Source organism: Fusarium subglutinans (assembly GCF_013396075.1).
Source record: "Fusarium subglutinans strain NRRL 66333 chromosome Unknown NRRL66333_c0000063, whole genome shotgun sequence".
Taxonomy (NCBI): domain Eukaryota; kingdom Fungi; phylum Ascomycota; class Sordariomycetes; order Hypocreales; family Nectriaceae; genus Fusarium; species Fusarium subglutinans.
Genome location: NW_023502126.1, coordinates 118,560 through 131,643, shown reverse-complemented (window position 1 = coordinate 131,643; position 13,084 = coordinate 118,560). Strand labels below are relative to the sequence as shown.

General features: G+C 46.7%; 5 protein-coding genes across 5 annotated transcripts; 4 read left to right on the top strand and 1 right to left on the bottom strand.

The window, feature by feature from the left end:
* Positions 1 to 279: 279 nt before the first annotated feature.
* Positions 280 to 2,121, top strand: FSUBG_6226 (hexose transporter; the record flags this gene model as incomplete). The annotated part of the gene is made up of 7 exons (XM_036684403.1): positions 280 to 384; positions 433 to 458; positions 506 to 1,252; positions 1,303 to 1,508; positions 1,556 to 1,621; positions 1,668 to 1,782; positions 1,863 to 2,121. 7 exons carry the CDS (start codon positions 280 to 282, stop codon positions 2,119 to 2,121), a joined length of 1,524 nt encoding a protein of 507 aa, XP_036538291.1.
* Positions 2,122 to 4,298: 2,177 nt separating this feature from the next.
* FSUBG_6225 (carbonic anhydrase) lies at positions 4,299 to 5,177 on the top strand (the record flags this gene model as incomplete). Its single annotated transcript, XM_036684402.1, has 2 exons — positions 4,299 to 4,476; positions 4,528 to 5,177. The coding sequence occupies 2 exons, from the start codon at positions 4,299 to 4,301 to the stop codon at positions 5,175 to 5,177; spliced, it is 828 nt and encodes a 275-aa protein (XP_036538290.1).
* Positions 5,178 to 6,113: 936 nt separating this feature from the next.
* Positions 6,114 to 7,187, top strand: FSUBG_6224 (retinal short-chain dehydrogenase reductase; the record flags this gene model as incomplete). The annotated part of the gene is made up of 3 exons (XM_036684401.1): positions 6,114 to 6,405; positions 6,479 to 6,872; positions 6,947 to 7,187. 3 exons carry the CDS (start codon positions 6,114 to 6,116, stop codon positions 7,185 to 7,187), a joined length of 927 nt encoding a protein of 308 aa, XP_036538289.1.
* Positions 7,188 to 7,611: 424 nt separating this feature from the next.
* FSUBG_6223 (sterol regulatory element-binding ECM22) lies at positions 7,612 to 10,331 on the bottom strand (the record flags this gene model as incomplete). The annotated part of the gene is made up of 5 exons (XM_036684400.1): positions 7,612 to 8,515; positions 8,560 to 8,688; positions 9,686 to 9,725; positions 9,785 to 10,093; positions 10,151 to 10,331. The coding sequence occupies 5 exons, from the start codon at positions 10,329 to 10,331 to the stop codon at positions 7,612 to 7,614; spliced, it is 1,563 nt and encodes a 520-aa protein (XP_036538288.1).
* Positions 10,332 to 12,025: 1,694 nt separating this feature from the next.
* On the top strand, positions 12,026 to 13,005 carry FSUBG_6222 (activator of stress 1; the record flags this gene model as incomplete). The annotated part of the gene is made up of 2 exons (XM_036684399.1): positions 12,026 to 12,113; positions 12,164 to 13,005. The coding sequence occupies 2 exons, from the start codon at positions 12,026 to 12,028 to the stop codon at positions 13,003 to 13,005; spliced, it is 930 nt and encodes a 309-aa protein (XP_036538287.1).
* Positions 13,006 to 13,084: the final 79 nt, after the last annotated feature.

Sequence of the window (13,084 nt, the reverse complement as noted above, 5' to 3'; positions counted from 1 at the left end):
AATTCTAACTCGAAATGGGCTAGTTGATGATGTGGAACTATTGCTAGACTGCGGAAAACCCAACGAGCATAAGTGTCAAGATTCTGACCCTCAGTCCCGAATGCCTATCTATTATGAATAGTCACATCTTTTCCTGATATCCCATAGAGACTAAATTTCGGTCTAAAATCAGGTTGGTTTCCGGAGACTCTATAAGTTCTTGATGACATTTGTTGATTTGGGAATCGTGCTTTTCATATTCTTACCAACTCAGAACTTGACTTGGAAATAATTATCGCGATGCAAACACCATACGAATCCTCCAACTCCCCTGGCCGCTTGGTGCCTCAGAAGTCCGCGCTCGTTAATCTGGTGGTGTTTGTCTCTGTTTTGGTTAACTCAATGGTAATATCATCCTCACTACGGTACCACGGTGGTTTCTAACAAATGCAGACCTTGGGCTATGATGGGAACATGATGTGAGCCAAATCCGTCACCTCGAAAGCTCTAACTGACAAAACAACAGGAACGGATTGATGATTTTACCATCCTTTTCTGATTACATGCATTTAAGTACGGCGACCATGGCGGCAAGCTCGACTATCATCTGGGTTGGTAGTGCAGCTGTTTCACCATTCGGAGGTATTCTACTTGACAAATTCGGCCGGAAGAATGGTATCCTACTAGCTGCTGTTATCTCACTTACCGGAATTGCCTTGCAGAGCGCGGCTCAGAACATTGCCATGTTCATCGTCGGCCGATTCATTCTCGGGTGCGGAGTAGGACTTAGCTCGATTGCTTGTCCGACATATGCGTCTGAAGTTGCCCCAACCAAGTACCGTCCGCTCATGCTAGGATTCTATTACGATATCTGGTATTTCGGAGGTATGGTTGCAGCTATCATTACTTACGGAACGTCTCAGATTGATAGCACTTGGTCCTGGCGATTGCCTTCCCTCTTTCAAGTGATTCCAAGTTTTCTATGCTTGGCAATGCTGCCTCTCATCCCCGAGAGTCCGCGATGGCTCATTGCACAAGGCGAGCACGAAAAAGCACTTCATGTGCTGGCTGCCACCATGGCAAACGGCGATATCACCGACGATGACGTACTGGGTACCTACGACCAGATTTGTTCTACTATTGCTTATGAGAAGGAGAACCCTGCCTCTCAAAACTGGCTTGAAGGTATCAAATTACCATCGAACAGGAAGCGAGTTATGTTAGCTGTATCAGTTGCTATTATCGGAAACCTAAGTGGCAGCGCTATAGCCTCGTGAGTAAACAGTCATGTCAAGACTCGCTCGACTACTAACTACTGCAAAGCTACTGGCTGGGAACCATGCTTAGCCAAGCTGGTGTAACTGACACATATAGTCAATTACAGATCAACATCGCCCTCAATGTGTGGTGTTTCGCTTGTGCAGTGGCAGGAACACTACTTGCGGATAAAATCGGACGCAAGCCTCTTGGTATTGGAAGTTTAGTTTTTGCTCTGATTTTCCTATATCTGGTCGGAATCTTTACTAAGAGTAAGCGAATCGCAATATCGTTTGAACCAGTCTGACCGCGTATTTAGTGTATGGTTCTTCAACTGACACGAGCGCTGTTTATGGAACGGTTGCCTGCATATTCTTTTTTCAAGGTAAGCAATACTATCGCACAGCAGGTTGTGTGTTTACATGTTCTAGGCGGCTATAGTTTTGGCTGGACAACGCTCCTTGTCATGTATCCTACAGAAGTCCTGAACTTTTCTCTCCGAGCAAATGGCATGAGTATCTATACATTCACATCCAACTCAGCAAGGTCAGTCTACATTTACGCTTCTTGCCAATTATTTTTCAGTGTCTGTCCACAGCGGAGTTATTGCTAATCTGAATGATTAGTGTTTTTGCAACATTTATTATGCCCTTCGCACTTGAAAGTATCGGGTGGAAGATGTATATCATAAACGCCTCGTGGAATATTTTGGAGGTTCTCTTTGTTGCTTTCTTTTGGGTCGAAACCAGAAGGAGATCTCTTGAGGAAATTGATGCGCTGTTTGGTTCTAGCAGCTACCTAAATATTGAGGTCACCATCGAGGGTCATGAATTGAAGTGCCCGCGAACTAGTACGCATCCTGATGAGACAGAGTCTAAGAGATAGTTTAGGCACAAGCCGAGGTCTCTCCTTAACCTCCACATCCTTATATTTACCAGGAAATTATGCCAGGGCCCCGATGCACAATCCTGTACAGGTGATATAATAGCTATGGATACTTTAGATTTGCAGGTTATAACCGGAATTATAAACTATGCTTGATTATGGGTTATAGAATAAACGACAGATTAAATTTGCTAACTAAGTAAATGAATAGGATCAAAGTGAAGTATTTATTGAAGAAGAAACGCATCAGATCAGAGCTAGAGCATCTCCGGCGTGGCCAGTTATCTTATCTTCTTATCGATAATCACGTTTATCCGTCTCTAGGGTAGTTGAGCGAGCAAATTATAACGTGAATCATGAATCATTATTTTGACGGAGTGGCTAAGATCGATCGTGCGGACAAATTGATAAAATTTGCCGACCAAATGAATTTCTAGGCAATTTTTCGTGAAAATGTCGGACCGACGTTGCTCTGATATTTCTCAATTACGAGCGATCCCAAACGGAACTTCCCTTCATTGGTCACGAGGCGACCTAAACGTGATTTTCAATGTGCACCTGGCCTAGGTGCCAAGCTTGATCCTTGACTCAGGAAACTCTAATCTTCACTAATCAGCGCATACTTGCTGCCATACTATTACCTCTGCTTCTCAGAAATGACGTTGCTTGTGGCTTATACCGTTCCCAAGACGGCATTTATTTCTGCGCGGAAGCAACTGTCTTTGCGCTTTTTAGTTAGTTTGATCTCACGCGCCAAGAGGCTACGCCCAAGGCTCAGGACCATGAGCCAATCTCGTGTCGTAAGCAACATTCGGCAGCTGCCTGTCTCGGGTAGTCAAAGGCTCCCAAGATGCTGGGACCATGTTTCTTGGCTTTGTGATGATCTTGCAACTGACAATGACCAAATGCCGCAGGTAGATCAGCGCAAGGAATTACGCTATCTTTTTTCGCAACACATGATAATCTGTCGTAGGCCAAGCTCATCCTTTCTCATCCAAGACGAATGTGCCAATTGTATCAAGAAAGAAGATGTAAAATGCCATCTCTTCGGAGACAACCCAGATTCGGAAGTTTCGGCAAGCTATACAACGAGATGCCGAAACCTTAAACTATCAATCCGAGGCTTTGTCTTCCGATGCTACCCTGAAACCAGGAAGACGCGATATCTCAAAGATCCCTGCAAGACTACGGATGATTCCATGCGGAAATTATCAGTGAAAAAAAGGGAATGACTAGCTGCACGGCCAGTTCAACAGTCTGGACCAAGTACTAGGCCCGTGATAGTTGCAAATAACATTGGCTAAGCACGCATTGTTTCTTATCTCTCCATTGTGTTAAACCCGAAGTGTATTTTCTAACCTTGTGACTGACTCATAAACTCAACTCCGCCACCACCTTCCGATTGCCCCGAACCTTCTTTCCAACCTTCTCCATCTTGAAGATCTGGGGTATTTGTGGTGTTAAGCTAACCTTTCTTGGCCGACGGATTGGAGCATCTTATATGCCTCCAAGGCCAGCTAAAGAGTTATAATCTAGGTTTTTCTGTTTTTAGCCTTTTAGCTATAGTAATTAGTTAGTTATTATAATATAATATCTAAGTTATTAGCTAGATATGTTATTTACAGTTAAGGCTCGTGGCTAAGAGCTTAAATCAGCAGACAGAACTTAGTTTCTTATCTCTCGCTGTTTAGGAGAAACAAGGATGATTCTAGACTGCCAGCGCCAAGACAGACCACTGTAAAACCTAATTCCTTAGTGCATTACCCCATGGAGAATCCCATAGATTAGCGTGGGCTGTGGCTAGAACGTCCACGTGGGCCACGAATGGGAAGTTTCACAAACGTTGCCAAGCAATTATTGGTAATCCATCGAGAAGTATTGTAATTTACAGGGTGAAAAACTTGGATCTTGTTTATCGATAGGCTTCGAGATAGAGTTTGCAGAGTTTATTTGCGTTGCTGCGGGGTCCAAGTCCAAGTCTAAACCCCCGCGCGTGGTCTGTGGTTTCTTGCGCCTCGCTTTGTCGTCCTTGGCAGTGACATTATTCCACGCTAGACTGCATTCTGCGTCTTTCGTGTCCGTCGCAATTAGATATAAAATTACCCATAATCGCGACGACATCTCGTCAATCATCTCCTCACCAATCTCTTTTACTTGTTCTCCATCTCATTATTAAAATGCGCGTCTCTCAGCTTTTTGCCGTGACGACGTACGTCACAAGCGTCTTGTCCTGCGCAAAGCATGATAATCACTACTCCCTCAAGCACAAGAAGCGACACATTGACCCTCGCGCCGAGCCTGGACAAACGGACTGGGCTTATGAATTCTCTTACAATTGGGGTCGTCTCAACCCTGGTACGTTCATCACATCAAGATTCTCAGCAAACAGTGACTAACACAATCTAGACTACCATCTTTGCCAAGATGGTACCCAACAGTCTCCCATCCCCATCGCCCTCAAGCAGGGTCTCTCACTGGAACATCTGATCAAAGAATGGAACTATCCTGCTGAAATCACCGGCAACTTCTTCAACTGGGGCTACGGACCTGCATTCACTGTCCAGAACGAAGATCAGATCTGGACGCAGAACCCCTCTTTCAGCTTCGACAACGAGACTGTTTACCTCAAAGGCTGGCACATCCACGCCCCCGCCGACCACACCGTAGAACGCCACCGCTCCAGAGCCGAGCTCCATCTCGTGCACGTCAACGCCCAAGGAAAAGAACGCGCTGTCCTTGCTATTCGTCTTGACCCAGGTAACAAAGACAGCAGCTTTTTTGGCCAACTCCCAAAGATGATTGGTTTCAACGAAACAGACGTTAGTGAAGAGGCTACGCTCAATCATAGGCTGCTTTTGGAGAGTGTTGATTACTTTGATGAGTTTTGGACTTATGAGGGGAGCTTGACGAGTCCTCCTTGCACCGAGGGTATTCGGTTTTTCATCGCGCGGCCGATTCTGTTTACGAGTGTGCAGCAGATGAGGGCTATTCTTGGGGCTTCGACTTATAGTGCTCGTGAGGAGCAGTTGGTTTGGCGTCATCGCATCAATGTATAGGAGCTAGAGTAGATTGTAGATAGCTGAGGTAGCGAGAGGTGGAATGGACAGTGCCGCATTTCCCACTACACACCATAACAACATGTTTCAATTGCATCATAATTTGACAACCATGATTGTCTTTTTACATCTCTAGATATGGGACGGATACAGCGACAACTGGGGACTGTGAGAGAAGAAGATGGGACGACAGCATGGTTTAGGACAAGGGTTTCCGTGTCATCTCTGGGATGCTACAAGGGGCACGCCACCGTCGACACGATCTAGTCCTGGCTCGGATCCCTAGATCAGTCAGCCCAATCGGCCCAAGACCCTGAGCATCACGGAGATAGTCGCCAACACGGAAGGTTCCGAGTCCTTGTGTGATTGTGTCGAAGAACTGCCGTTCGTTCTCGTTTACAGGCGCAAAGCCCTTGGCTTTTTCCATGCAGTCGAGAAGCTGAGCTATAAGATCCTTACTTTTACAGTTGGCTTTATGTCACTCAAAATACTGTATTCTATTCGGCATCAACTTAGATTGGGCTGTTGCGTTCTCACCTTCACATTGGCTGAGAGTCCCTTGGTTCGAAAGTAGTCCCTCGGCATGCCCTCGGATAGCCCCACAAACTCAAATTCCTGAGTGAGGGGAGAAAGATGAAAGCTTCAATCTAGACAAAGTTGGACTAGAGCGACAAAGAAGATACTTCACTTTGTCCTGGAACTCATTGCAATTCGCCGTACCTTGTGTGTTGCTTATCTTCCCCCGGAAAACCGGTGTCACAATGTAAGGGAAGCATAGGCCAAGTTGCCGATCTAGCTTCCGATGAGATGTATATCTATAGGATATTATCCCTGTTCAATAATGTTTTTTTCCTACCATAGGTATTTTTATTTCTTCCTTAATCGTTATATATCAATCACCCAGCAAGATAGCTCCTAGTTCCGTCATTGATAGCTATGTATCAACAACAAGAGATCCTGTCCAAAGCCATTGAGCTGGCCAAAAACCCAAAAGTTCAACTCTCTGCCGGACTTCTTCTTGCCCTCAAGGCTTTGGGTTACTTGAATGCTTGGTATACCAAGAGGAAGGTTAAGAATCATGTCAGCGACCCTTCGTGGGATTGGAGCCGTGAAATTGTAGTTGTCACCGGAGGAAGCAGTGGAATTGGAGCTGCGATAGTTTCAAGGTTTGCTGAAAAGGGTATCAAGGTCCTGATCATGGATCGGAACCCTCCTGCTACAAAGCTGGGTAAGTCCTTTTAGGTCGCCACGCATGTTATGGCGATATACTGTGCTGTCAACAAACAACTGACATTCTTTAGCTGCAAACACGTGCTTCTACAAGGTCGACCTCACGGAGTCGGAAGCCATATCCTCAGTTGTTGATCAGATCAGAGAGGACCACGGCAATCCGACCGTTCTGATTAACAATGCCGGGTTCGCAGAATTGACATCTATACTAGACTCGCCAGAGTCTTACCTAAGGAAACTCTTTGATGTAAACCTCCTCGCTCCCTACCTCCTAACCGAGCAGTGCCTCCCCAGCATGATTAAGCGGGATCACGGCCACATCGTCAACATTGCTAGCCAGGCATCTTTCGCCACGCAAGCAACTAATGTGGCCTATGGTTCCACCAAGCTCGGCCTACTAGCTTTCCACGAAGGCCTTGGCCAGGAGCTGAGATACATCTACAAAGCCCCTCGCGTTCGCACCAGGTAAGTCTCTTCTTATTCGTCATACAGGAACACCTTCTGACGCTTCCGAGTGTTGTGCATCCCTCTTGGATTAGGACGGCCATGACTGCAGAGATGGTCGCAAAGGGAAAACTTAAGGATACAGTTACACCACCTGAGGTTGTGGCTAATAGGATTTTCAACCAGGTCATTTCTGGCTTCGGCGCACAGATCATTGTGCCTTCAAACTTGTGGTGGACCTCTTTGATCAGGGGACTACCAGGATGGCTTCAAGAGTCGTTGCGAAACCAAGTGACGTTCATCTTGATCAACGCCATGGGCACTGGACCTAAATAGGGCAGAATACTACGCAGCATAGACATTAGACTCTGGAAAGTAGCCGTCTTTACTGGTCCATGTTCGTCTTGAAGGTACACCGTGACCATCACAACTTCGCAAGTCAAGTTTGCCTTCTGGAATTAAAGACATGGCAGGGCTGGCAGTCCATCTTCTTTTCTAATAGACCTTCATTATTATCCATTTTGATGTCGGGACTGTCAATGTCAACGATACTCCGGGCGACTCCCCTCCTCCCTCGCACGAAGCACTTCAGATTCGATGTGCTTGGTTAGAGTATGCGCGACCTTTGCATTGTGGGTACTTCGAAAAGGTTCTGGAGAAAAACCTCCGTCATGGGTAAGGGTCATCTCTTGGGCCATATCAGTAGTTACGAAGCGGCTACTAGTTGTCATAGCCCGCCCTGAATCTAGGTATCATTGGGCTATTTCTCTTGGTTCAGATACGCAATTGGCCATGAGAGCCATTGTCGAGCGTCGGGGGACATGACAAGAATCTCCCCTATGACATGGGCCGCCCATCCGTGCATGAACCAAAACTGGGCCTCAACTGTCCGAAGTAGGACGCAGAAATGTCCCAAAATGACTGCTGATATAAGATCTCCTTGGCGTAACCCTTCCATGTATTCATCTTCAAGCCGATAGACCCAGCCTATGACATCCTGAAGCTTACCAGCTGTATCCAAGGCAGCATCTTGCCCTTTGCAAAATGTCCTTTCAAAACAGGCAGTGAGCGCCTGGAGCTCACGATCGTAAACGTCGCGCAACTTTTCTTCCGCTAACTGAGCAATTAGATTCGAGATTCCGTTCAAAGAGCAGTGCCAGTTTTCGATGCCGTCAACCATTAAGGCTGGGTTAGTCGTTGCGTTTTGTTCTGGCGTATCGCTACTAGGTTTCGGAGCATACTCTGCCAGCATACCCGAGAATATTGAAGACCAGCCAGCGGACTCGACAACTAAACGCACACCCCGAAGGAGATGAAGCCACGAAACTTGTCCTTCAATGTTGGTTGGGAGAAGATTCCCGGGACTTGGACCTTTTGCGAGAGCGACGAAGCATATCAGGACCGATGTGAGATACGCAGCTGGACTGTTATCTCCATCAAGATTGCTAATCAATATCATCGCTGGTTGTAACGCAGCCGTCAAGTGTGTTTCTGCAATTAATGAATATCGCTGCTCATCATTAGGTTTGACCCGCGCCAGATGAAATGATGATAACGAGAGTATGAGCTCGAGGATGCAGTTGTGTTGAAATCCCACTCGAGGCGCACCTTCAGACCAAAGTAGTGTTTCGGAACCGCTACCGTCGCTAAGAGTCTTTGCAGTTCTGGTCATGTAGGTGTGAAAGCTCAAGATCCATCGTATTCGTACTCAGAGTTGGTGTAGCGGACTCGGCTGCGTGAGCCCAGATCTGCTCGGCCCATGACGTCCAATCTGACCTGGGACGGCCCGGGCGCCGTGACTGATTGACGGGCTGGGGACTGAGAGAAGGTTGGGGACCTGGTCGTCGAGGAGAGAAGTCGCACCATACGCCAAATTGAACGCATTTCCCGCATTGCGGTTTGACCTCGTCGCACTTGATAAGTCAGCGGGATCAGACTCACATAGTACGGCACGGTGTGGCATTACAGGGGACAGGAGATCGGATTAAGGGTACACAACTAACCTTGATCTTTCGTCTTTTGCATGTTTGACAGCCGAGCCGAGACTTTTTGTGTGGTTTACGCATACCCGTACCGGAAACGGCGGTCAGGTGGCAAAAAAGTGCGCAGTCTTTGGACAGCTGGGTTTCAGACTGCAAGTTTGCGTTAGGCTAATGTAGATTGGTTTGTTGGGATTTAGATTGGAAAGTTGGTAGACGGAGAAGTCTTGCCGCAATCTCGGGAAGATATTTCAGGTGGCGCGCATTCGCCAGGCTTAGCTTATACGTATACGATGCGTAAACTTGTGACTGGCCAGTGAGTTCAAGGAGGGTCCACCGCCAGCTCTCCTTGACTCGATTGACGGAACTTTCCATTTAACCTAAGACTGGGCGATTATAAGGTGAAAAGGGCAGCATAAATGTCTGCTTATAACTCTTCTATTATAAAAAAAAACAATTAATTAAGTCAGGAAAAACTTATTACTAGACTCTGTACTTATAGTATTATTTAAAAAATATATTATTTTAATAAGTAGCTACAAAATAGGACTAGATAAGCCTCTGGTTCAGTCTTGACCTTAATACTAATGGCAAATCCTCCTTCAAAACATCTAACCGCCGAGCGTTTAAAATTAACCGGCCGGGGTGTAGTTTGAGGATGATTAATATAATAACCAACATAAAGCAACAATCAAAAACATATAAAAAAGCTTCGTTTGATAATAGCGGGCCGTCGCCACCTTGCTCATACTTGACAATTCTAACCAAATTACGGACCAAGAACAAGGCGCTGATGCAGTAGAGTGCAAAAAAAAAAAAAAAAAAAAAAAAATCGACGATAGTGCGCAATCACACCAGCAACACAGTGTACTGGGGGACTTGCTCGGATCCTCAGCTGTAGAGTGAGAGTACAGATTATAAACAAGGCAAAAGCAAGGATCTGGAGAACCAAACCGCCGATGATGATAGTCTGACCTCGTTTTGCCTCGTCCAGGTCTTCACTCCCTGACATGATGGCACCGGCAGTCTGCGTGGCAAAGCAGATCAGATCAACCAGGACGAACAACTTGGTGATCCATCGCAGGCTTATAAGCGATGCCTCTTGTGCTTTGAGAGCTCTCGTGATCCGGCCGAGGGACATGTAGATGGTGGCGGCGAGGAATGGCGGGGCCACAAGGACGAGTAGGTTTTGGATCGGACAAGGCAATGTTTGTCGCAAGTTGTCGTGAGATCGTGATCGAAACCAATACGCGGCGGCCTCCACTAGAAACAGTATCAGCTAAATAGAACGTCACAGGTGTGAGTAGGTAGGCCACGTACTGCCGCACCCGATTATCATGGGGATCGGGAAGGCTGATCGATAGGGGAACATCATAATGAAGTGAGCTATTCCCGCCGCTCCGAGAAGGCCTAAGAAGGCATACGCTGGGCCCTGAGATGGGTTGTAAGGGTACAAGTCGAAGGGGGCATAGCCTTCGGGGGTTTGGGTGTTGTTTGTCATTTCTGGCGACTGGCTGAAGGCAATTAAGGGCGATGTAGGAGTGGTTGACTTGGACTGAGATTGGTATGTATGCAAGAAAGGGAATTACTAAGAAGAAATAGGGAAGTAGTTAAATAATACTTTACTACTCTGTAGACGCAACGGGAATGCTTTATATATTAGAAGATTCCACAGAGTCTCATGACTTAACACGACGTAGTATCTATTAATATACGGGTACCTAAATGCTTTGCCAAATCAATTGGCAATGAACATTTACGGATTCGGGTTTCGGATCTACAGAACCGTTAAACCCTGTTTTACAGGCCCTGGCCCACTGTTTCAGTCGAAGTTTTAGCGCCCATCGACAGCATGCTACCCGGCAGTCCCTCTGCCACTTACTTATCTCATGCTAAGATAATGTTACCACAGCTGAGATTGGCCGAGGCTAGCATACCAAGCAATCTGTCTTAGCAACCAGCGATTACTCATACTAGACCGAAAAGGGCTGGGCTCAGGCTCGCCCCTCGAGATTAAGCCGTAAGCCTTGTCAGCTCCTCCAACCTTAAACACCAAAAACCCGTCTCCCATTCGCCGTCTTGGTGACTCTTGGAGATGCTTTCTGACCTATCATTTATCATCCTGAACTATATTGTGCTCAAAATGCGAATCTGACACATTCTATTGAGGCTCTGCTCTGTTGATTGAGCAATAAGCTTAAATCAGCAGTCGGAATCTAGTTGATTGAGCGATAACTGTATAGGTTTCTGCCACTTCCTGCAATGTCTAAGCTTTCTCAAGTCCATTTCAATGAGGCCGATATCACTTTAGATCATCGAGCGAGCTGTTTCGGAACTTGACTGGAGTGAAACTTAATCAAGCTTGGCCTGCTTCAGCTCGGCAAGATCTTGGACGAGAATCTCGAACTACTGTTTGTCCCTGATGCCAGCATAGATCACCTGATGTAACTGATATTCTTCCAGAGCAGTCACTTTCCTATCGTCAACGTGATATCCATCCCCGCTCATTTCACGTCAGGCAGTCAAGATGCACTGTTGTTCTCATACGCCTCCCCAGCCGGAGGTTATCTTCACTTGCCAACATGCTATCACTACGGGGCCATCTCAAGTGCAGTGCATGAGTTGCCACCGTTCACATTGCAGAGGTGTAGAGTTTCGAATTTGACTGAACGTATGAATTATAGACTTGTTGTATACCATATTATAGAAGAAGCTGCCTGGATTCTTCTCTACTAATATTATGTTTAGATATTACCTTCCAAGCTAATAAATAACTTCTATATAATAACCTTACCAAGAGGAGCTATAAAACTCCCTAACTGAAAGTTCTAGAACGGTCTTTATCATTATTTCACCAACTCCGCGACAGCGCTCGTCTCAGTAAAATAGTACAACAATTACTCAGGGGGCTTTCCAGCATTTCTTAGTGCTGGATAGAAGTTTAGCCTGTAAACTATTGAATAAAAGCCCGCAGTGGCGTTGGTGTTTATCAGCTCAAATCCACTAGCTTGCCTGCTAACACAAACTACTGACGGCCTACAGGCACTGATACGACTAGCGCACATTGCTCATTTCCCGGTCTTTAATTTTTCTGTAATAATAAAAGCCCGCTTCCCAGAATTCTAGCTAAATTCTTTTATCTTGCCCACGTCTTGTCGCTCTTTTCACTCGCTATAGTCACTCATTTAAATCATCATGTACTTAAGCATCCTTCGTTTGTTGGCCGTTGGCCTTGCTGGTCTTAATGTTGCGGTCGCGGGCCCTTGTAAGCCTCGTTCTTCTGGTAAGTGATGTACTCTTAGCTATCATTCCTTGCTAACAGAATTGGTGTAGCATCTGAATCTTCCATTGCGACAACGGTAGCAGCGTCCAGTTTTGTGCAGTCTTCCGACACCTCAGCCACCTTTGCCAGCACCACAACCGAAGCAGTCACTTCTGCTGACACAACCACTGGAGTAACGACTGAAGTGAGTTCGGCGGTTACTGGAACAGAGACTGCCAGTACCGAGGCAACAACTTCCGGCGATACAACCACCGAGGCTACTACTTTCGCTACATCAACCGCTATCACTGAGGTAGCTTCTACCACTGAAGCCGATACTACAACTGAGGCTGTGACGACTTCAGGCACAGTCACTGCTTCATCCGAAATCACCGAGGCTCCCACTACCACTACTGAAGGGACAACTACTGCAGCTCCCACCACCACCACCGTCCCGATGTTCCGACTTGTCCCTGCGTCCGGAACTTATAGTGGCGAACCTCTTCTAGCGAAACGAAACCGCTTCACTCCTCTTCTCTTCAACCACGCCCAAGGCTATTCTACGGCTTACTTCACCATCGACGCCACTACTGGTCGCCTGTTGCTCGACGGCACTTTGCCTATCTGCGGCTACTTCCCTGGCGATGGCACCAGCGCATTCACTGTATGCGATGCCACCAACATGCCAGATCAGGAGCAGTACCTTACTTGCGAGACACCTACCCCGGGTAGCCGATTGGAATGCTCTGTGCCTGAGGTGCAGTGTGACATGTTTTCGGGTTGTGCTGCCACCGGTAGCTACTGGTACACTACATATATTGGCTCGTCAGGGGGTACTAGTGATGATACTGCGTTCCTCGCCACTGCTGGAGGCTCTAGTGTAGGTTTCTACGTTAACTTTGACTCCGATTAGTCAAGCGCTGCCGAAGTTGGACCACCAGCGAATACAAGCTCAGGTTCTCAGAGCAACAAAACCTTGGGGCCATTTAATA